At 33.1% G+C, this 19928-nt stretch overlaps 1 protein-coding gene across 1 annotated transcript in view; it reads right to left on the bottom strand.

The window, feature by feature from the left end:
- Positions 1-11365, bottom strand: part of LOC115447773 (gonadotropin-releasing hormone receptor) — a 36764-nt gene extending 25399 nt beyond the window's left edge. The window contains exons 1-2 of the mRNA XM_037436581.1: positions 10657-11365; positions 3814-3997 (exon numbers count right to left, since the gene is read on the bottom strand). Coding sequence (XP_037292478.1) covers positions 3814-3997; positions 10657-11322 — 850 coding nt within the window. The 5' untranslated portion in view covers positions 11323-11365. The remainder of the gene's footprint in view (positions 1-3813; positions 3998-10656) is intronic.
- Between the last annotated feature and the right edge of the window lie 8563 nt (positions 11366-19928).

Here is a 19928-nt window from a genome sequence, read left to right as displayed (position 1 = left end):
AATTTCTCAAAATCAATTAACGTAACAATATAGTTTTTATGAAATTTTATGTCTCATCTGTTGTTTTTATTTGCCTTGATACATGAGTTCTACATATTATTTGATAGGCGATGATGGATTCAACTCATTGTTAATGAGACAGATTTATTTAATAGTTATCACTCATATAATGTGTCGCTCGAGCAGGAATCAAAGCCAATACAAATACATCCATAGTCTATATATGCAGTTATTACGGCGAAAAACGATGATATACATCTATCTTTCTTTCTTTCTCACACGGTAATTTTTAAACAGTTTTGTAAGTGGCATCTTAACGAAGACGTAAATATCGTCTTTTTTTCCTATCTCTCGAAGTTTTTTTAAGTCTGGCACTGGTGTGATCCTTTTATCATTATTGTACAATTGTATCAAATCAAATTAGTCTGGAACTTGTGCTAATTATGGCGATAGGCTCGTCCCTATCCCATCAAGAAAGGAATATACATGGCAAAAAGTGGATGCCTTAGTTGCGCTTCTGTTTCCCTCTTTGGGAATAAAAGGCGCGTGAGAGTTTGAAATCTCTTAACGCCATATGACACACTTCCTCAATCTCCGACTTATATTGTAAAAAAAATGTTTCTATTGGCTTTATTATTTTCTCTATAAATAGTAACTAAAATTAATTTGGCATGTAAACCGATAAAATGTTATGAGTTATAAATCTTAAAAAAACGTAGGCAGTTATCAGTATCAGAAAAAACGGTACCTGTCCTAATATGTAACACAGTCAAAATAAAGTATTTTCGCTAGTTTTAGCATCTGAATAAAATTTTAGAGATGGCAGAGATAATAGCATTTTTACTCAAAGGCGACAGTTAGGATTCTAATTTTGTAATTCAGACGTTGTGCGTGTGTAATGTGATTTTGTAATTAGGAAGCCCTACTTTTCTAAACAATTCTTGTGTCAAACATGTTTTTGTTTTAATTACAATGTTAATGTAGGAAATAACACAGAGCGCTGTTAAGTTTTAAACTAAATTTAAAAAAATGCTGCAAGATTTAATTAATTATAAGATGTGTTCGAAATAATCGTGTTCAAATTAGACTTGAAATTAATTTTTGAAATATTTGGTATTTATCCAAACTACCTACTTTTATCCTATTCCGCCGAATCCCAAATATCTAGATAATATTCGGCCGAATATCGAATAGTTATTGTGGGCAGTTAATTGGTAAAATAAGTAGATTTATTTACTATATTACAATATACTTGTCTTGTAATTATGAAAGTAGAATATAATTAATGTTTGTATAATATGAATATAAAAAGTATCTCATAAAAGCCTGCATCAAAATTGTCGTATAATTAAAATTTGAAAGTGAAATATTATGACGCAAGAAAACATATTTTTCTGTATTTTAATGCGTATCTGGTAACTCTTTTTGTGCGCGGCGTAGAGCGAAATAACCACATCGGGATAATTTACGTACTGGTATGAAATACTTTTCCTAATATTCGGCTATGTGGCCGACAAGCCCGTCGAATATTCAAATATGTATTTTAATAATGTTAGAGGAATTCAAAACTTCCGTAATTCATAAACGTCATTTTACTTCCGATGGTGATAAAATAAAATGTATATTTTATGTATGTATTGGATCATGATCTGCTCAACATATTTACTTAAAAAATAATCTTTAATAATACATGAAAAATAAAAATACAATAAGTAAACCACAATAACTATTTTTGGACGATATAAATATTTGGCAAATAAAATACAATCGTTGAGTAACCGCACGAGATCAATAACAATGAGTGAAGTATCCATTTTGTTTGCCCATATCAAAAGGAAGACAGCGTTTAACAGGCGATATTGCTCTCTTATTGATGAATCGCTTGGCTCTCAGGTAGGCATTTATTAGATCTTTTTTAAGGATATTTCAAGATATTTTGGTATTTGCGTACTTTTGTAGTATAAGTCTCTTTTTGGCTGATAGGTAATATAATAACTGAGGTACACTCAACATCTTTAAAAAACGCTCTAGAAAATAAAGAAATTAATCATAAAAAATCAAATCATTCACTGAAAACGAAATTTTAGACAATTATTGGTATTAAAGTAGAAGTTCCATTCTGGCCTATGATTTTACACATTTCGAAATTATCATAAACCTAGGTGTGTGCTCGCGGCTTCGTCTGCGTAAAGCCTGTTACGTTGCAAAAGTACCTAAAATACTATAGCGAGTCATCATGTCAGCTGTGGCCAGCGCCATTTTTTAGTAAATCTGAAATTCCATTACTTCCCATAGGAGCAAATTACAGAGATAAAAAGTAACCTGCGTGTTAATCCAGGACATAATGTACCCATGTCCCAAATTTCATCTGTTGCTGCGTTTATTTCTAACAAATATCCAAACATTTTCAGAAACTTTCGCATTTATAATATCATAAGATAAGAAATTACATACTATATTATGTTAAGAGAATATAGGAAGTAAGATAGTAAGAAGTAAGATAAGACTTTTTTATATCAAGCACACGTCGACCTAAATCTAAATGCCCTATAATTCTCGCATTTGTATAGATGATTACAATCATATTAATACAACGAACGGGTCGTCTTGCCGCACCAGGTCGAATAGAATCGAATCGCTTTAATTTGCCAGCAATTTGCCTGCTACGTAATAAATTGCGCGGTGATTCGGCTCGACGAATATTAATATAAATCAATCTTCGTCAAGCCGAAACACCGCGTTTATAAAATAAATGCGATTTAACACTACGCACTTCGATACAACCCAAAACTACGCCGGGGATAAATAACGGACGCCCTGCTGACATATTTATACGAAAATAATGCAAGCAAGAGCATCATTCTTAAAAAATATTTCAATAAAATGTTACTTTGTCGACTACTCAACGCTTTGTTCATTCATATTCGCGTGACGTTTTTGCATTTTATGTTTTGTTGAGATGTCTGCTGTCTTTATTGTTGGTATCGTTATCTTGAAGTAAAGATTGTAAAGACGTAACAAAATAAGTGATATGTTAATATAGAAGGGGTTCATTGTACTGTCGCAATTATACCTTTTGTTTGTCGAAAAAATATTTCTAAGGTATATTATAACAATAAATATAGCATTTTTAGGTGTTTTGAATGACACTACGTATGGGTACTCTTTATAATTGTTTGTTAATGCACTTGGGTGAACTTATCGACCATATAAAACTAGTAATGCTTCTGACTTCGAAGTTATGATATTTTGTGTCTTATTTTATTAATTGAATAAAATAAGGCACAAAAATATTATCTTATACTCTTGCTGTCAACATACTAAATGTATAACATGGGCATATGTTGGTATGACGTCATAGCAATGTACCTCTTTAATTTAAAATGGACATTATGATTCCTATTAAGGCATAGTAGATACTAAAATTATTAAGAGCCATAATAATAAATCAATTTAATTTATTGAACTATAAATTAAACAAAGCAAGCTGTCCTGTAAGAGCTTGTTCTCAACTGAGTCGGCTTCTTCGTCACATATTGTGACTTAGGATATCATCTGAGATGATGTTTATATGGATTTATTAAATAAGGACTATCTTAAGATGCCGATTTAAATTCTTCTTCTCATCTGATATCGCGCCCTTTAGAGCGAAACAGTTGCATCTATTGTTACGGCCCTAAGATTTAAAGTTTTTATTTATTTATTTCGTTATTTATATTGTAATTTAAGTACAGAAGTATATTTATAGGTTTACCCTTCTGAACTACGAATCAGTTTTATAAATCCTTTTATATAGTGAAATCATGTACTCACGCGCTATCGTCCGCACGGTGGACACATAGGTGGATATGAGTATGACCAGAGGCAGAACAAACATGAAGACCAGTGAAAGAGTGGTGTACGCTTGTTCTTGCCATCGCTCCGTGTAAAATCCGTGGGTGACGCACTGGTAAAACTCTTCTACGAACGGCCCCTTTGCCACTCGAAATACGACTGTCTGAAACAAAATATGATCACATTATAGTCATTATATAAGTGGGTACCCTAGTTGCGCCTCTGCATACCCCTTCGGGGATAAATGCGTGATGTTATGTATGTATGTATAGTCATTATAGTATGCCAGCTTTTGCCCGCAGCTAGGTAGCGTGAAAAGTTTTTCTGGCACAACTGTACTGGTATTTTTAGACTATAGCATTCACAAGTAATATCGCGCTCGTAGGTAAAATAATTTTCAAAATCGGTTTAGCAGTTCCAGATATTATCCCGTACAAACAAACCCACAAATATGCTTGTGATAGTATATATTTTATATCCACTCGGTTAGCGACTACCGTACACAAGGTATTAAATCACGTCAAATCATGGGCGGAATATGGATAGCTAAAAGATTGAGACTTGCTTGCGCCTCTACTAACCCTTTCGTAGGTAATATCTGTATAGGTATGTGTAGCTTAATAAATATAAAAGTTCTTGAATGCAGAGAATAATATGATTACGTGGAAAACGCTTCATTATTCATTAGTGACGCATATTACATACTCTCTGAGAATCATTTCAGAAATAGTTAAAAAGTTAATAATAATATCAGCCCTGTATTATACTGTCCCACTGTTGGGTACGGGCCTTCTCTACTACTGGGAGGAATAAGGCCTTAGTCCACCACGCATGCCTAGTGCGGATTAGTAGACTTCATACACCCTCGAAATTCCTATAGACTACTTCTAAGGTATATAGGTTTCCCTCACGATGTTTTCCTTCACAGTTAAAGCAAGCGATAATACACAAAGAATTCACACATAATTCTTTAGAAAAGTCAGAGATGTGTGCCTTTGGGATTTGAACCTGTGGACATTCGTCTCGGGAATGATTTCACGATCAATCCGTTATCGCCGGATATGCACCAAAATACATATCGCTTAAAAAATCATATAAAAGCATTAAATACATTTGTTATTCTCGTCAATAAAATCTATGTACTCGCTAAAGAGTTTAACACTCTATGGTGTACCGTGGGGTCAACTTATTTATTTTTTATTTGTTTATTCAATAGGTACACCATCGATTTACCACTATATCTTTACAACTAACCCTTTATTATAAGAAGGAATGGTCAATGGAACGTTGGGGTTACTTTGTCGTGACCGAAAAATGAAATGGCATGTAATGAAAAATACTAAATTATTTAATGTTAATAAGCAAAAAGTAATATAACGCAAACCACACAATAAGACTTTACGAATATACGAGGTCAAATTCAGGTTGAACCTTATTTCGTTCCGTCGTATTTCCGGTTCAGGTAAAGGGCTTCCATTTGGTGACGTCGTAAAAGTTAACTAAAGAACACAGTTGCGAGGGAGCAATTTGCTAAATGTAATCGGCAGTTTGCTTCTGCCATATGTGACCACAAGTGGACGGTACGTGCTCATGTAATCGGAAGTTGCTTGACCCAAAAACGGGTGTTCCTGAGGAACAAAGGTATTGTTCTTAAAATTAAGAGAGGGTATTCGATTTATATATTTTATTGCAAAAATGAAAGGAAAATATTTTCTCGATGTTGTTTTTTTTGTTGGTTCTCCTTCTCTGATTCTTTTTAGCCTATTTTTAACTTAATTCAATTTTAGAGTGAAAACATTTTTTCACAAAACTTATATTAAAGACAAACAGGGAAATAATGTTAATACCTCCTAATATTAATTTATTCAGACACGAGCAATATTTTGAATAATTGACAGGCCGTGATATAAGTGGCTGTGACAAAGGAGGAAAATTCAGAGCATTACAAAACATCAGGAGTATCTCGTTCAATCTGGGCCTACCGTATTATATATTTATTAGGGTAATAAGATTGAAATGTCAATGATTGAAATAGAATATTAATTGAAATGTATTTGAAAATTTCTTGGTTGGTGCCTTATTGGTAAAACACAATATTTATATACAGGGTGTAACACGTTAGACTGTCCAACTGTAACAGGTCAATAGAGAACCTCAAAGTGCATCGATTTAATGCTTTATTAAATTAGCAATTTATCGATTTCATACCCATGTATCTTGTCTCTATATTGCGTAGTTTAAAAGTGATTTAGATGCGTGTAATTTTTTTATGAAAGTTGACTTTACCACTAAACATTGTAATTGAAACTAAACTATTGGGTCTAGTACAGTCGTGGTATGTAATTTAAATAAGAATAGTAGTTGGTCTTACGAATAACAATATTAAGGGGAATCAGTGTTCCGTAAATTTAGACTTAAACATAATCATTATCTAATATTATTGAACTACATTATTGATTCTTCGAACTTTAAAAAACTCAGGAATAAATATTTCACTTTTTTTTACAGCCTATTTCAAAATCTAACGTTAACTTAAAATAAACCTAAATTTTCTGGAATAGTAGAAGAACACGGTAAAAAAGCGTTCGAATCAACGAAAACTGAATACCATGTGTTTTTTTTTCTCTCAAATGCCTCAAGTCACTAAAAATAAGATTTTAATAAGCCCACGCTATGCTAGGCGACAGATCATGTCAAAAAATAAATAACACAAAGTAAAACAAATTAATAATTCAACAGTCCCAAAGAACTCGCAGTTTGGTAGTAGTTATTAAATTTTAAGTTACGTACGTGCGAATTTACATTTTACAAGTTCATAAAGAAACACACTTAAATAATCTATTTTAATTGAAGAAAAGAGTTGTACGTACGAGAGTGTGCCTACAAAATAATGCCGGTGAAGCGTAGATGTGCACCCGCAGCGTGTTCGCTGCGCGTCCGCTGCGACTACGCTTTGCTGTGAATTCGCTTGCAATTCGTCAGTGTGATAAGAGCCGTCACTATTTGTCACATGTTTCACAACTATTCGATGGTTAAATATTTTACACTTCATTATCTTGTTTCGGAACATGAATCGAATTTAATACGACCACAATTTGAATAGTTTATACACGTAAAATGTAGTTAACGGTTTAAGCTTGTTAGACCTCGTGGTTAGCCTAAAATTATGGATAAGCAAAACTGTATAAAATATTCATGTATGCTTTACATGGTTGGATGAACGTTTAATATTCAAAACTGTTATGTAAAAATACTGTAATATTTTCCATCGTTTTCTATTGGCAGATATAGAGATGATCGCTTGACAGTGAAACGAAATTTAAATAAAATCGATGAGCAATTATAGAAATTTCTCATTTACTTATTTTTTGTTTCTATTTCTCATCTTTCATATTATGATTCACTTTTAAATGTACTTTTTGGAAGAACTGATTATAAAAAAATATAAATATTATTCACAGTAATATTTTTATAAATTTGATAACTGATCTTGAAAGATTTTTCAGGGTATAAAATAACTGATTTATCACAAAATATGCATCATTTTGCACATTATAAATATTTCCTCAAACTGCGATAGCCTAATTCGGAATAGAACAGTCTGTCCAGACGAATGTCCGCAGGTTAAAAACCCAAGGCATGCACCTCTGATATTTCTATATTACGAATTCTTTGGAAGTTATTGCTTGCATTAAGGGTGAAAGAAACCTGCACGCCTAAAAAGTTTTCAATGAGAATTTCGAAGGTATGTGAAGTCTGATAAACCGCATTAGGCCAACTTGGTGGACTGAGGCCTAAAACCTCTAGGTGGTAAATGGCCAGTGCCCAGCAGTGGGCAGTATATAATACAGGGCTCGTATTGTTATACTATTATAAATATTTCTTTATAATAAAACTATAGTTCACGATGAGCTCATTTCACATGTTAACGAAGGATCATTTGGGAACAAGCGTTTTTTCGTTTAAATTGTTTACAAATACCAAACTAGTCTTTTAATCTAATTTGGTATTTTATTTCTTTACTCTCATACATGAGGCATACACAACATGGGACGGACGGAATACACATAGCGAAAAATGGGTGAATTTGTTACGCCTCTGCCTAGCTCTTTCGGGACAAAGACGTGACTATAAGTTAAAATCCAATACGTGCAGGCCGATGCTTTTGAAATGCTTTACCGACAAGATTTCGTGCTATAGAAAGTACATACTTATATTAAAGAATATTGGATATTATTAATTTATATAAAAAAAGAGGTAATGAATGAATAATCGCAATTGTCACCATTGTAAAGAGAATACCATATAAATAGGATATATATTTAATTTGTGCCAAATTTCACAGAGCGTGGTTTTATTTTAGGAAAGTCGTAAAAAATGTCTGTCAAGTCCTCCATCTGTCGCAGCTAAACTACGACAAGCGAATCACAGTCACCTAAAAAGAATGGGTCGGGACTTTCTAAAAACGATGAGTATGCGAAAAAGATTACAGAAATTAGATTAAGAAAAATTTGGATAATATAATATGGGTTGCAGATCGAGAATTATAATATTCATGCGATGATTAGATAACCAGGAACAAGACTTATTTAATGAAAGATTTTATTTATGCATATATAAATGCATTTTGACGTTAAGTTAAAAATGGATCAATCTGTATCTATATAAATATTATAAAGCTTAAAGAGTTTGTTTAAACGCGCTATTCTTAGGAACTTCTAAACCGATTTTTTTTTAATCACTAAAAAGAAATTACATTACCCCTGAGTGCTATAGGCTATTTTTATCCCGAAAAATATTTTTCATTAAGACGGAGCCGTAAGCAGAAGTTTTAAATAAAATATGGACGATATCTGCTGTATTCTATCTACAACTTTTTTTTTTACAAAATCTGCGTGACGGGTAACACGTTAAGAGGATTAACGTGAACAAATGATAATTTAGGACATTTTATTTTTTATGTAAAATGTGTAAATTTACAGACGAATTTATTGTAAGAAACTAAATATTTATATTGTAACCTTCAAAATCGTAACCATTAGCGTCAGGAACAAAATCATACAAATAATTTAATAATAAATACATTTATTAAAACGTTTATTAATCTTCTGCCAGATCTTTCAATAAAACGGTCACAATGATATTCATTTTAATTACGAGCATTAGGTATTCTACATGCACACATCTCGCCTTTATTCCTGGAAGTAGGAGGTAGACAGTGGTGCAACCAAAGCACCCACTTTACACCAAGTGTATTCCATCCCATGATGTGATAGGAGGTGAACCTATTGCCATATCGGATACAAATACCGGAATTTGAACCCGGGGCCTCAAAGCGGTGCCGTACTTACCGCGGATATTGCAACTAAGCCACTGAGACAAACCAGGGTATTCCAGCATACGCTACGATATACGAATGAGGTATAACAACTATTTCTAAAGAACATTTTTCAAAATACGATATTAAAAAAAAAGTATTTTCCTCTCGCAGAGTCCTAAATAAGTTCGTTACTATGAAGTATCGGTTGCCCAATATTATTATTATCATCAATAATTTATTCAAAACGGTAAATTGAAGGTCTGTTTTTGCTTGTTAATTACGCTTCCAAACCATAATTACGTAAACATTTGTTGTACAATACGATATTACAGTCTAACTCCATAATTGATCATATTCTGTCCACAAAATGGTATTTAGAACAAAATTTTGTAACAAGAAGTAAATAAATTTCAAACTAATATAAGCTTTACCAACATATTTTGTTAACTATATTGAGCTAGTAAAACATGTACTTTTGACGTCTCGACATTCAATTAATAAAAATTCACGTCGAATTGATAACCTCCTCCTTTTTTTGAAGTCGGTTAAAAAAAGAAGAAATGTTGGATTATTAAGAGTCCATTCACATGTAGGTACCACATCCATACCACATCGCAGGGACAAATGATGTGTGCTATGTGGTCGATATCGCCCACATGGTTGAATTCGGCGACAAAATGTGATTCGAGAGAATGGAACTGTTAATTTTCATACAAATTATATTGTTATCGTAGATATCAACCACATGCTGGACCACTTTTATCGTTGCGACGTGGTATGGTGTGGCTGTGGTGAATGGACCAAACCGTCAGATATATTTCTGTTCACCCGTTTACGGGTTCAGGGTGACTCATATGATAGTTCTCTTGCCTTTTTAACCTCGCCGTATTATAAAAAAAGAAAACATCAATATACTATATATTTGACATTATTCCAAGAATTAATTACTCTATGATCATACATCTCTGAACTTTATTATCATATTAAAAGCAGCAAATGTCATTTTAATAAAGAATGTAGCCCAGTTTTTTTCAATAATTAAATTTGTGTTATATCAGGATGTTCAAATTGAAACAGCATTGAAATGAACAATGATTTCGCATTTTTCAATAGATGAGCTAAACTTTATAAATATAAACTCGATGATGAAAAACACGGTTAAACGCATTACTTATCAGGCTAATATTAGCCATTGCAAATATATCTTATATGTTTTTGATTTATCACTTAAAGTTGAAATTTGACCGAAAGTGATGTTTTAAACTGCTACTGTATATAAAAAGTATTCTTTAGATAACTTTTACAAACCTGCCTCTAAGATTATATTTAAACCACAAATGTATTCCCAAAAGGTTAAACGGTTCACCTTTCATTCATCTTTAGTAGTTTCAACTTTTAATTGCTTCTGCAAACACATCGTGACATTCTCTCGAGTAAACGTCTTGGCGTTAATAACTTTATTTAGTTTACTTTAAAATTTATGGAAATATGTAAATTATTACCTGCGGAATGCTTAGTACCACACTCAACACCCAAGCAATGACGACGAGCCTTCCACTCCTAGTTGCCGTAGCCATACTTTTCATAGGATATTTTACAGCAAGCCATCTGTCCACTCCTATCAGAACTAGTATAAATGTGCTTTGGTACAGCGCAAACATTTGCAGAAATTTAAATATTTTGCATGCTATATTTCCCGCATACCACTGCACTGTGAACGACCATGCCGCTTCTCCGGCTATACAAAATATTGTCACCAACAAATCTGCTATACTCAGTTGGAATATCAAGCTGTATATTGCAGTCCAAGATGGCCTCGCTCTCCCTCGCCCCCTCTTGCCCCTTTGTATGCTGATAATCGTGGCCAAATTACCGAAGAAGGATAAAATGGCCATCGCTGAGAGTACACTGGCTCTGATTACAGTACTTTTAGTGAGAATAGGAGCGTGTTCCAAACATGAAACAAGAGATCCATTATACATGTACATTTTGGATATGTCAATATTGGAGTCGTTGATGAGATGCTCGTCTATACATTTCTCTATTGGCCATACGACTTGGTGATTAGTGTATATGCTCCCGTCGACAGAAAAGTCTTGGTGCAACGTGAGATCGCTTGTGAAGAGTAGGTCACTATATAATGTGGTATTGTTGCCTCCGTTGGCCATGTTTCGTCATGCGTGGATCACAGTCAGCAGGATAGCAGAGGAGTAATCTGGAATGAAAATAAAATTCCATTATTTTTTATTCTATATTGTATTGTTAAATGGACTCGTTAAATAAAACTTAAGCGCGAAGCTAAATCAAAGTAGAAAAAATACAACGAATGAACAGGTCAATATAATTTCACAAAGTAAACACGGTTAATAGCGACCTATCATTTTGGGTCCCAAGCACGCTGTAATTGAATTTAGTTTATTTCGACACTCCATGACCTCTGCCCTTTGCAAAGACTTATATTTATAAAGATACATAATGTTAACATTATAAGACACAAATTTATTTGCGTCTTTTTTATTGACGTTTTGGCCGTTTATAATTAATACGCTGACCATCAGATGGCACAATAATATCCTACTGTGATTAATAATAAGAGTAACATCGGTAACATACATTCTTTGTATGTACATAAAAAAAACATGTACATATACAGCGTGTACTATTGTTTTAGTTACTCTGCAAATAAAGAAGCAACTTACAGAAATTGTCCAGCATTTAGAAAGCATCTTTTATTGTTCGGTAGCATAGTGCGAAAGTAGAATCTTTTTCTTTTATTTCGCTATGTACAGTCGTCATAAAGGCTTCTTCCGGCCAGATGCGCATTCTGGATTCAAGCAGTGTACATCCAGTAAGGCAGGTTGGCATAATTACAGGTACCATAAAGGAATATTCATTTTAATATTTCGCCGCAGAGATGCCATTTTAAATATACGCACTTATAAAAATATCTGTGGTATTTTATTATTCTTTTGTTTTGTCCCGCAGAAAAAATATATGTTATGGATGCTATTCTTAAATCTGGGGAGCGGAAGAATGGCGATGGCTAATAAAAACGCTAACGTGGCCGTCCCAAACAAACATGTCGATGCACTGCGATCGACGAAGCAAAAACTATTGGGAAAATTTAGAGCGAAATCGAACTTGAAGCTCAAGACAGTTCGAAATGTAGTCACTGAAGACTTCTGCTCCATCTAGGAGACATGGGACCTAAATGATAAAAATATTGAAAGGTATTAATATATGTAATAGATATTTATTCATTAAATTAACCTTTGCAGGCACACATGCACGTCATTTGTACATAGTTATACTAATAATTAACAAAATCCCTGCAATATAAGATGAATGTCTACATGTGGTACATAGTATCCTAAAATATTATATTTTTGGTTTGGTAGAACTATCTAGTGATGGATTACTAGATTCGGCGACACCTTCTGTGGTTTTTTTTAAAATGATTTGTCTGGGTTTTTATCCCAAAGGGTTGAGATCAGCAGATGACTGTGAAGACAAAAAAACAGAATTGGAAGTAATATTTTCGTCTAACCGCACATTGACCCCGTCCTCAATTTTACCTCTTTGCTGCGGTTAAATTATGATAAAAACAAGCATTACATTTTTTGTCTTCAGCTTAATATTTTAGAATAATGGGCCTCTTAGTAATGGATGTCTGTTGTGCAAGCCACTATTCATTCAGTCGCGGGTAATGGCTTTAAAACTCAAACAATATTGCCCTGGAAATTAAAAACAGAATTGTTGAGTTCACAGTCCACATCTATTCACAAACTAACAAGGTAAGAGCGTGTAATAGAGACAAAATAAAGAGCTTAAACATTGTAACAATAGATAATAGAATATAATACCTTACAACCTTTACAGTATATCATAATATTGTCACCAAATAACGCCATAATATTCCGGAATGCCTCTTAAACTGCACGTATAACTTCCGATAAGACTCTTATAATAAAACTTTAAGAACTAATTAACTCGAGTTTTAGTTTCAGAAACTTTGCAAAATATAAATTCTAATAGTTTCGAGGAAAATCTATCAAACAGTGTTTAACTCTGTTTACTGGCAGCAACTTTTATACAGCAATTTTTAATTTATGAGGTATCAACATACATTGCATGTTATCGAGAAAAGGTAGACAAGTGAAGTCACATTTTTAATCTTTAAACTTTGTAAGATAACATTTAAGCGAAGTTCGTCGCAAATAGGTAAATTACTTACTACTAAACCGTTATAGCTGGTTTGTTCGAACCATTATTGATACTAAACCCTAATTGCCATCGTATAAAACGTTGAATAAAACTTAACTACGACTTAACGAAATATGTTAATTAAATTATCATAATATTTCAAATATAAATAATATTTATATCAAGATAAATATTTTGTAACAATTCATTGTTAGAGATTAAATTTAGGTCTTCTAGAAGTGGGATAAGGAATTTTGGAGCCGGTTATTAACATTTATTTGATCCTAACTTTTACTCGCGGCTCCACCCGCGTGAAATGTTTTCCAGGGTAGACGACCAGCTTAAATTTTCCTGGGATAAAAATACCCTATAGCATTCAGAAGTATGTAGCCTCCTAATAGTGATTTTTTTTTCAATGTCGGTTGTGACTACACCATTCTATGTTGAAGTCACTTCAGGAACTATCCTGAGATTAGCGCGTCCAAACATAAAAACTCTCCAACTATGCATTATATTAGTATAGATATACTCAAGACTTGTAATAATTCAATTCGTTGTTATTATGCCGAGCCCCTATTATTAAAGTCTATTCGACGGAGTTCAGTAGCGCCAATTATAGTAACCACCATTTCGTCCAAACAATTTTGATTAATAAATTTAATCAAACTATTTCCTAACAAATTCCAGATAATTAATATAAATTTAACTGAACCCTTGAGTTTGATATTGTGAACAATAGACACTTGGAACTACAAACGAACTATAAAGGACTTTGTTGTCACATTCATGAATGTAGCTTCATTCGTAACCAACGTTTGTACACTTTATATTGCCCTGAATATCATGTCAGGTTAAGGAACGAACGGAGGTTTGTTTATTGTGATCGTAGAAATATAATAAATGCGAAATTACAAAGTTATTCCTTAATTTAGTTACATTGCAACCACTGAACGGCTTTAGATGAAATTTTAGACATAGACTATATTTTTAATTATAATATAGGCTAGTTGATATTAAAAATAGTGGTGAGTATTTTATTCTGGGAAAGGACTTTTATGTGGCCGAGCCGTTAGTGTTATAACGAAAATAGAAAACAAATGTCTTACAAAGGACATATAATTAGTTTATCACAAGTAATTATATTAAATCGTAAAACAACTTACATACACACATCATGTCTTTAACCTCGAGGTGCAACCAATGTACACCAGGTGGAAAGTGGGTACTTTTCAACTGGTGTGTTCCATCCCATGATGTTATAGGGCGAGCATATCGCGATATCATTTACAAATTCCAGACTTCGGGCTGATATTAACAGAGTAACCCAGTATCACTATGCTCGACCTGGGTTTTGAACCCGGGACCACAGAGCAGCGTCGTACCGCGCACGCAATATAACTACGCCACATAGACAGTCAACATCTTGATTTTATTAACATAAAGATAAATATATATAACAAATTTTTAAAGCACCTAAAAATAATAAAGTAATAAAACTACAAATTAAATCACAACATCAGACCTTAATCATGATAATTTTGAAATATATTAATCTTTGAATTATTGTTTATTAATACCACAGGTCATATTTCTAGTTTCGTAAACTGGTAGATTATGTAAATTAGCGTATAAATTACTATCACTGCAACTAACTATAAAAAAACTATTTAAACAATAATGTCTCATATAAAGTTAAGATATGTTAAGAATAAAAATATATTGATGGTGGGATGCTTGTACCTGGAAATCGATCACCGTACATAAAATTTCAAACCCGCTGTAGTGGTTGACCGTGTCGATGGATAAATTGTAAACATCTCTAGTCAATACTCTATCTGGGCAACACTCCATTTACAATCAGACGTAGGATCAATATGCCGCTTCCGTATAAAATAATACCAATAAAGATAGATTCAAAGAAATGTCAACTCTGACGAGAAACATATATAAAGAGAGACCATTAATTCAAGAACCATTTATAACGGGAGAACATAAAGATTTGAATTATAAACAAATTAATGGTGTAGTTATATTTGGTAATATTAGGATCGACTCCCATTATAGCACCTAACTTATTGACGAAATATGTGTTTGATACTCTTCTGCATACCCCTGAACCAGAAAAAATGACATGATGTGCTATATATGTATGTAGGTATTTCGTGTGTTATGCCTTGCGTACATTTTCTCGTATAAAATATCGCGCATCAGGAACATTAACTTAATAAAATAAAAGAACAATGTATATTGGCATTTAACCGATAAAGCATCCTTGATTAAAAACAATGCAAATTATTGAATTCATTTAAAATAAGTAAGCTAATTAATTCAATTGAAACAAATGGAAATAAGTAGACCACATTGCGTCAATTCAAAGAGTTTTAAACAAACATTTCCAAGTAAATTCTGGAAATTCCGATTTTACTACCATTTTATCATTTGTGGACAAAAGGATTACGCCGATATATTTCACGCCTCAATGGATAATTTTAAAGTCGAATAATTTCTACAGTATAGACGGATTGAATGTAAATTTAATATATTATATATATTATTGAAATTATAAATATGCCTCTTGTGATAATTAACCGCGAGATGAACTTTGGCAACGATGGTTCTGTACATGCTTTTGAGTATCTATGTATGTATATAAGTACATATTTACGGTTTCCAATTTTTTCTTTTACACGTACCGTAAGACATTGTTTCTTGAGAAATTTAATGATTCTAAGTCAACGGGTTTATTTCTACTGTAAAATATGCGACATAAACGACCATGTCTTTTAATCTCATGACTTACAAGTTTGATTTTTTTATTATTGAAAGACACCGTAGATACTAATTGATGATTGTAAATATGGTATCACTACATAGTATAAAACAAAGTCGCTTTCTCTGTCCCTGTCTATGTATGTTTAAATCTTTAAAACTACGCAACGGATTTTGATGAGGCTTTTTTTAATAGATAGAGTGATTCAAGAGGAAGGTTTATATGTATAATAATAACATCCATTAAATAGTCAGCATTGCACCCGTGCGAAGCCGGGGCGGGTCGCTAGTTCGATATAAATTTTAACTTGATACCTTTACGCGTTTCTGAGAAAAGAGGGTCTTGATGGATAGACATACGAATAGACAGGCGAACAACAAATTAAACCTGTAAGAGTTCCTTTTAAGGTATGAAATCTCAAAAATATAAACACAATTAAAGCAATATATTTTTATATGCACTATTTTTTACCTATATTAAAATAGAGTCGATTTTCGAAGCGAAGCGAAATCTCCTCGTATGTTTATTGTATGTAACGTTAGGTTTGTGTTATAATATGGACTATGAAGGGCATTTATATCGTCAAATAGATAGCTATCCAGAGTAAAACAAAGGCCCATTCTTTTTTATAGTCGGGATTCGGAATTTAATTTACAACGTGGTCGTAATGTTCAATGTATCAATAAAGTCTTAGATTTATTTCAGTCTAGCTAATCTTCATTTAGTCTTTAAAGAGTGATTTTTTCTATAACATCGTGTCCCTAATTACCATTGCACAAAGAAACTAATTAGTATCACTGGTTTATAAAATATCTGAAAATATAATAAATTTCGTTTGTCACCGTATTATCTATTTACATCTATTATTGTCATTTTAAAATCATAAAGGTAAAAGAGGCGGCTTAGCTAATGCTAAGTGCCACAGTAGTTCCAAGTAGCGCTGGTTTTCAGCCTCTCGTAACTTCCTGAAGTATTGTGCGAAAAGTTATATCGGTGGCCTACAAGTATACCTATCAGTATCAGGATATATCTGGAGTTTGGAATTTGTGTCCCGTACAGGCTCGCCCCCTATCATATCATGTGACGGAATATCTACATATGGAAATTGGGTACACCAGTTTGGCCTCTGCCTACATATATATAAAGGCGTGAGTGTGTGTGTTTGTGTGTGTGTGTGTATTTCAAATATATTATACAGTTCTGATAATTTGTAAAAGAAGATTAAGGAAATCCTAATGACATTAGCTGCCTACCAAGCTTCTTTTTAGGTTGATATCTACGGAGACTGATATCTTCGTCGTGTTCAATGAGGCATGATCCTTAGATATATTGGCCTATAAACGTGTTGGAACCTTTCCCAAAATCCATGCTAGATACTATCTGAGCGAGCCTGGCGCTATTTATGAACCCAATCATGTCACATATATAACCTTGGTTGTAATATAGGTTATCTATTTTGTAGATAGCTAGATCTATTGAGATGTTGGTTCTAAAATGTAGATTTATAATATGACTGATTTAGAATCGACATTATAGATCAACTCCTTTGGTGGCATAGTTGTAATTGTACACGGTATGAGTGTGGCTACCGCGCTGGGGTTCTGGCTTCGTAAAAATTATTGTGATTGGATTTTTCTATCTTAAAAATTACAGTTCGGAGTCAGGAAATTGGCGATGTGTTACCCCCGTGCCTCAAAAAGCACGTAAAGTCGTTGGTCCTGCGCCTGATCTCCCTTATAGTCCAGCCAAATTAACATTTAGGTTAGGAAAAATTCGCAGAGAGCTGAAAATTGGTATAGACGTTAATCCTAATGAGCAATTTGACATATCTGATTCCGTTGAAACATAGAATTTCGAATTAATTTTAACCCATTGTATTAATACACGGATGCCAGTAAGTTGAAAGGAGTATTCATAAAAAAGTTAGTAATATCACTATTTTTTTTTATGCGGAGTTACTGTGGTTATCACCTGAGGGTACCCTCCGAACGGTGTACAGTTGAACCCTGGCTTAGCAACTACGGCAGTCCCTTGGAGAATAGGGAGGGCATAGCTGGATAGGAAGTGTGGGGGGAGAAGACGGAACTATATTGGTTAAACTATGGTTTGATATATGAGTATATACATGATTAGTAAATTATTGATAATTGCTGTACTTTAGAAAATGAAGGCTGTAATTGTTCCTCATGGGTTCGAAAGATGCATCATTTGCTACATCCAAACTACATACATGAACTTCTTTACAGTCACTGAAATTGTGAGATATGTTTCGAAAAAAAAACATTTATATATAAATTTAACTTTGAATTCAAAGCATCTGTGACCGTTTTATAAAGGTATGCTATTGTCCTTTATTGCGACGGTTTGATATATTTGGAACTTTATTGGAATATGTTGTTGTTATTTTTAATAAATCATGTCTTTTATAAGGTATCGGCGACTTTATTCGTAAAATATTGGTATTTCTCATTTTAGTTTTCGAGAAAATGTACACAATTTTAGAGGTCTAAATTGTCTTCATTCATAATATGACAAAGCCCGAACCATTACCGACATGATAACAAAATAGTTGGTCACCTTACTTCTTGCCTTTTTTATTTATTTATATCGGGTTTTGGTTAAACCCGATATAAATAAATAAAAAATAGTTGGTGAAAAATTTTAGTATGTTTTTTACAAGTTAACGTAGTAACAACTGAACCTATTTGGATGGTAGATCATGCCTTGAATTGTACATAGGCTACTTTTTCTCCCGGTAATTTGCTTCTGTAGGAAACAATGGAATTTTTTAATCAGATTTTTTAAATAGATGAGCCTGGCGTCATTTAGAGTTTTGGGGACTTTTGTAGCAGGAAAGGGGTATCACGCGGGCGAAGCCGCGAGCAACGTTTAGTATGTAATAACGTAATGATAAAGGAAAAATGTTTCAAATGAAGGAAGGTGTTAGGAAAACCTAATTTTAATACGTATTTATAAAATAATAAAGTATCTCACACGGAAGGTGATATTATTTTATTCATCATACTGAGTAAAAAAAATGTGTTCACTTTGCCCGACCCGTGGATCGAACCCAACACCCTAACAATGCAATCGTACTGTACAGCTACGTCACCGAAGCAGTCTTTTACTTTCCTTTTTCCTTATACGTTTATTATTAAGTTTATACGGTATAGATATTTACTATTGCTGTTAAAATTATTATTTTTGGAAGCATAAATAAAATATTAAATAAACAACAAAACAGCAGTGGCCATAATCGTTACAATAAGCGTCAAAACTTTAAAATGATGTTCTTCATAGTATTTTTTTTGCTACGTTATTAAAGTATTTGCATATTACGAACCAGTGGAAAGACATTCGCCAAGATGAGAATATGACAGACCAATATTTTATTTCGTAATAACACTCCATTGATCTTATACACGAGGAACGGTGGTGTGATGTGATGTGTTCCATGAAATGGAACGTAGTGTGTGAGCGAGATAAATAAGAAAATAGTCGATGGCAGACGAAGTTTGGAATTCGCGGGAATAATGGACAAAAGACGGTAGACTGTACAAATAATAAAAGAGATTAACAGTAAAAACTATATATTTCATTCGCACTACATATATCTATCGTGAAACAGTAAAAATCAATGGTAAGTTCAATGCCTGGGACGTTGCAGCGTAGTTGAAATTAATTTAATATTACATACATAGATAGGGTGTTAATTAATCTCACCTATGAGTAGCAACTCAAATAGATATTTAATTTATTGCACTAACAAACGTAATTTAAGTTGTCGTTTAAGAAATTGTT

The sequence above is a fragment of the Manduca sexta genome, chromosome 8 (genome assembly GCF_014839805.1).
Source record: "Manduca sexta isolate Smith_Timp_Sample1 chromosome 8, JHU_Msex_v1.0, whole genome shotgun sequence".
Lineage (NCBI taxonomy): Eukaryota > Metazoa > Arthropoda > Insecta > Lepidoptera > Sphingidae > Manduca > Manduca sexta.
Note: the sequence above shows the minus strand (reverse complement) of the source record. Positions and strands in the feature narration are given on the sequence as shown.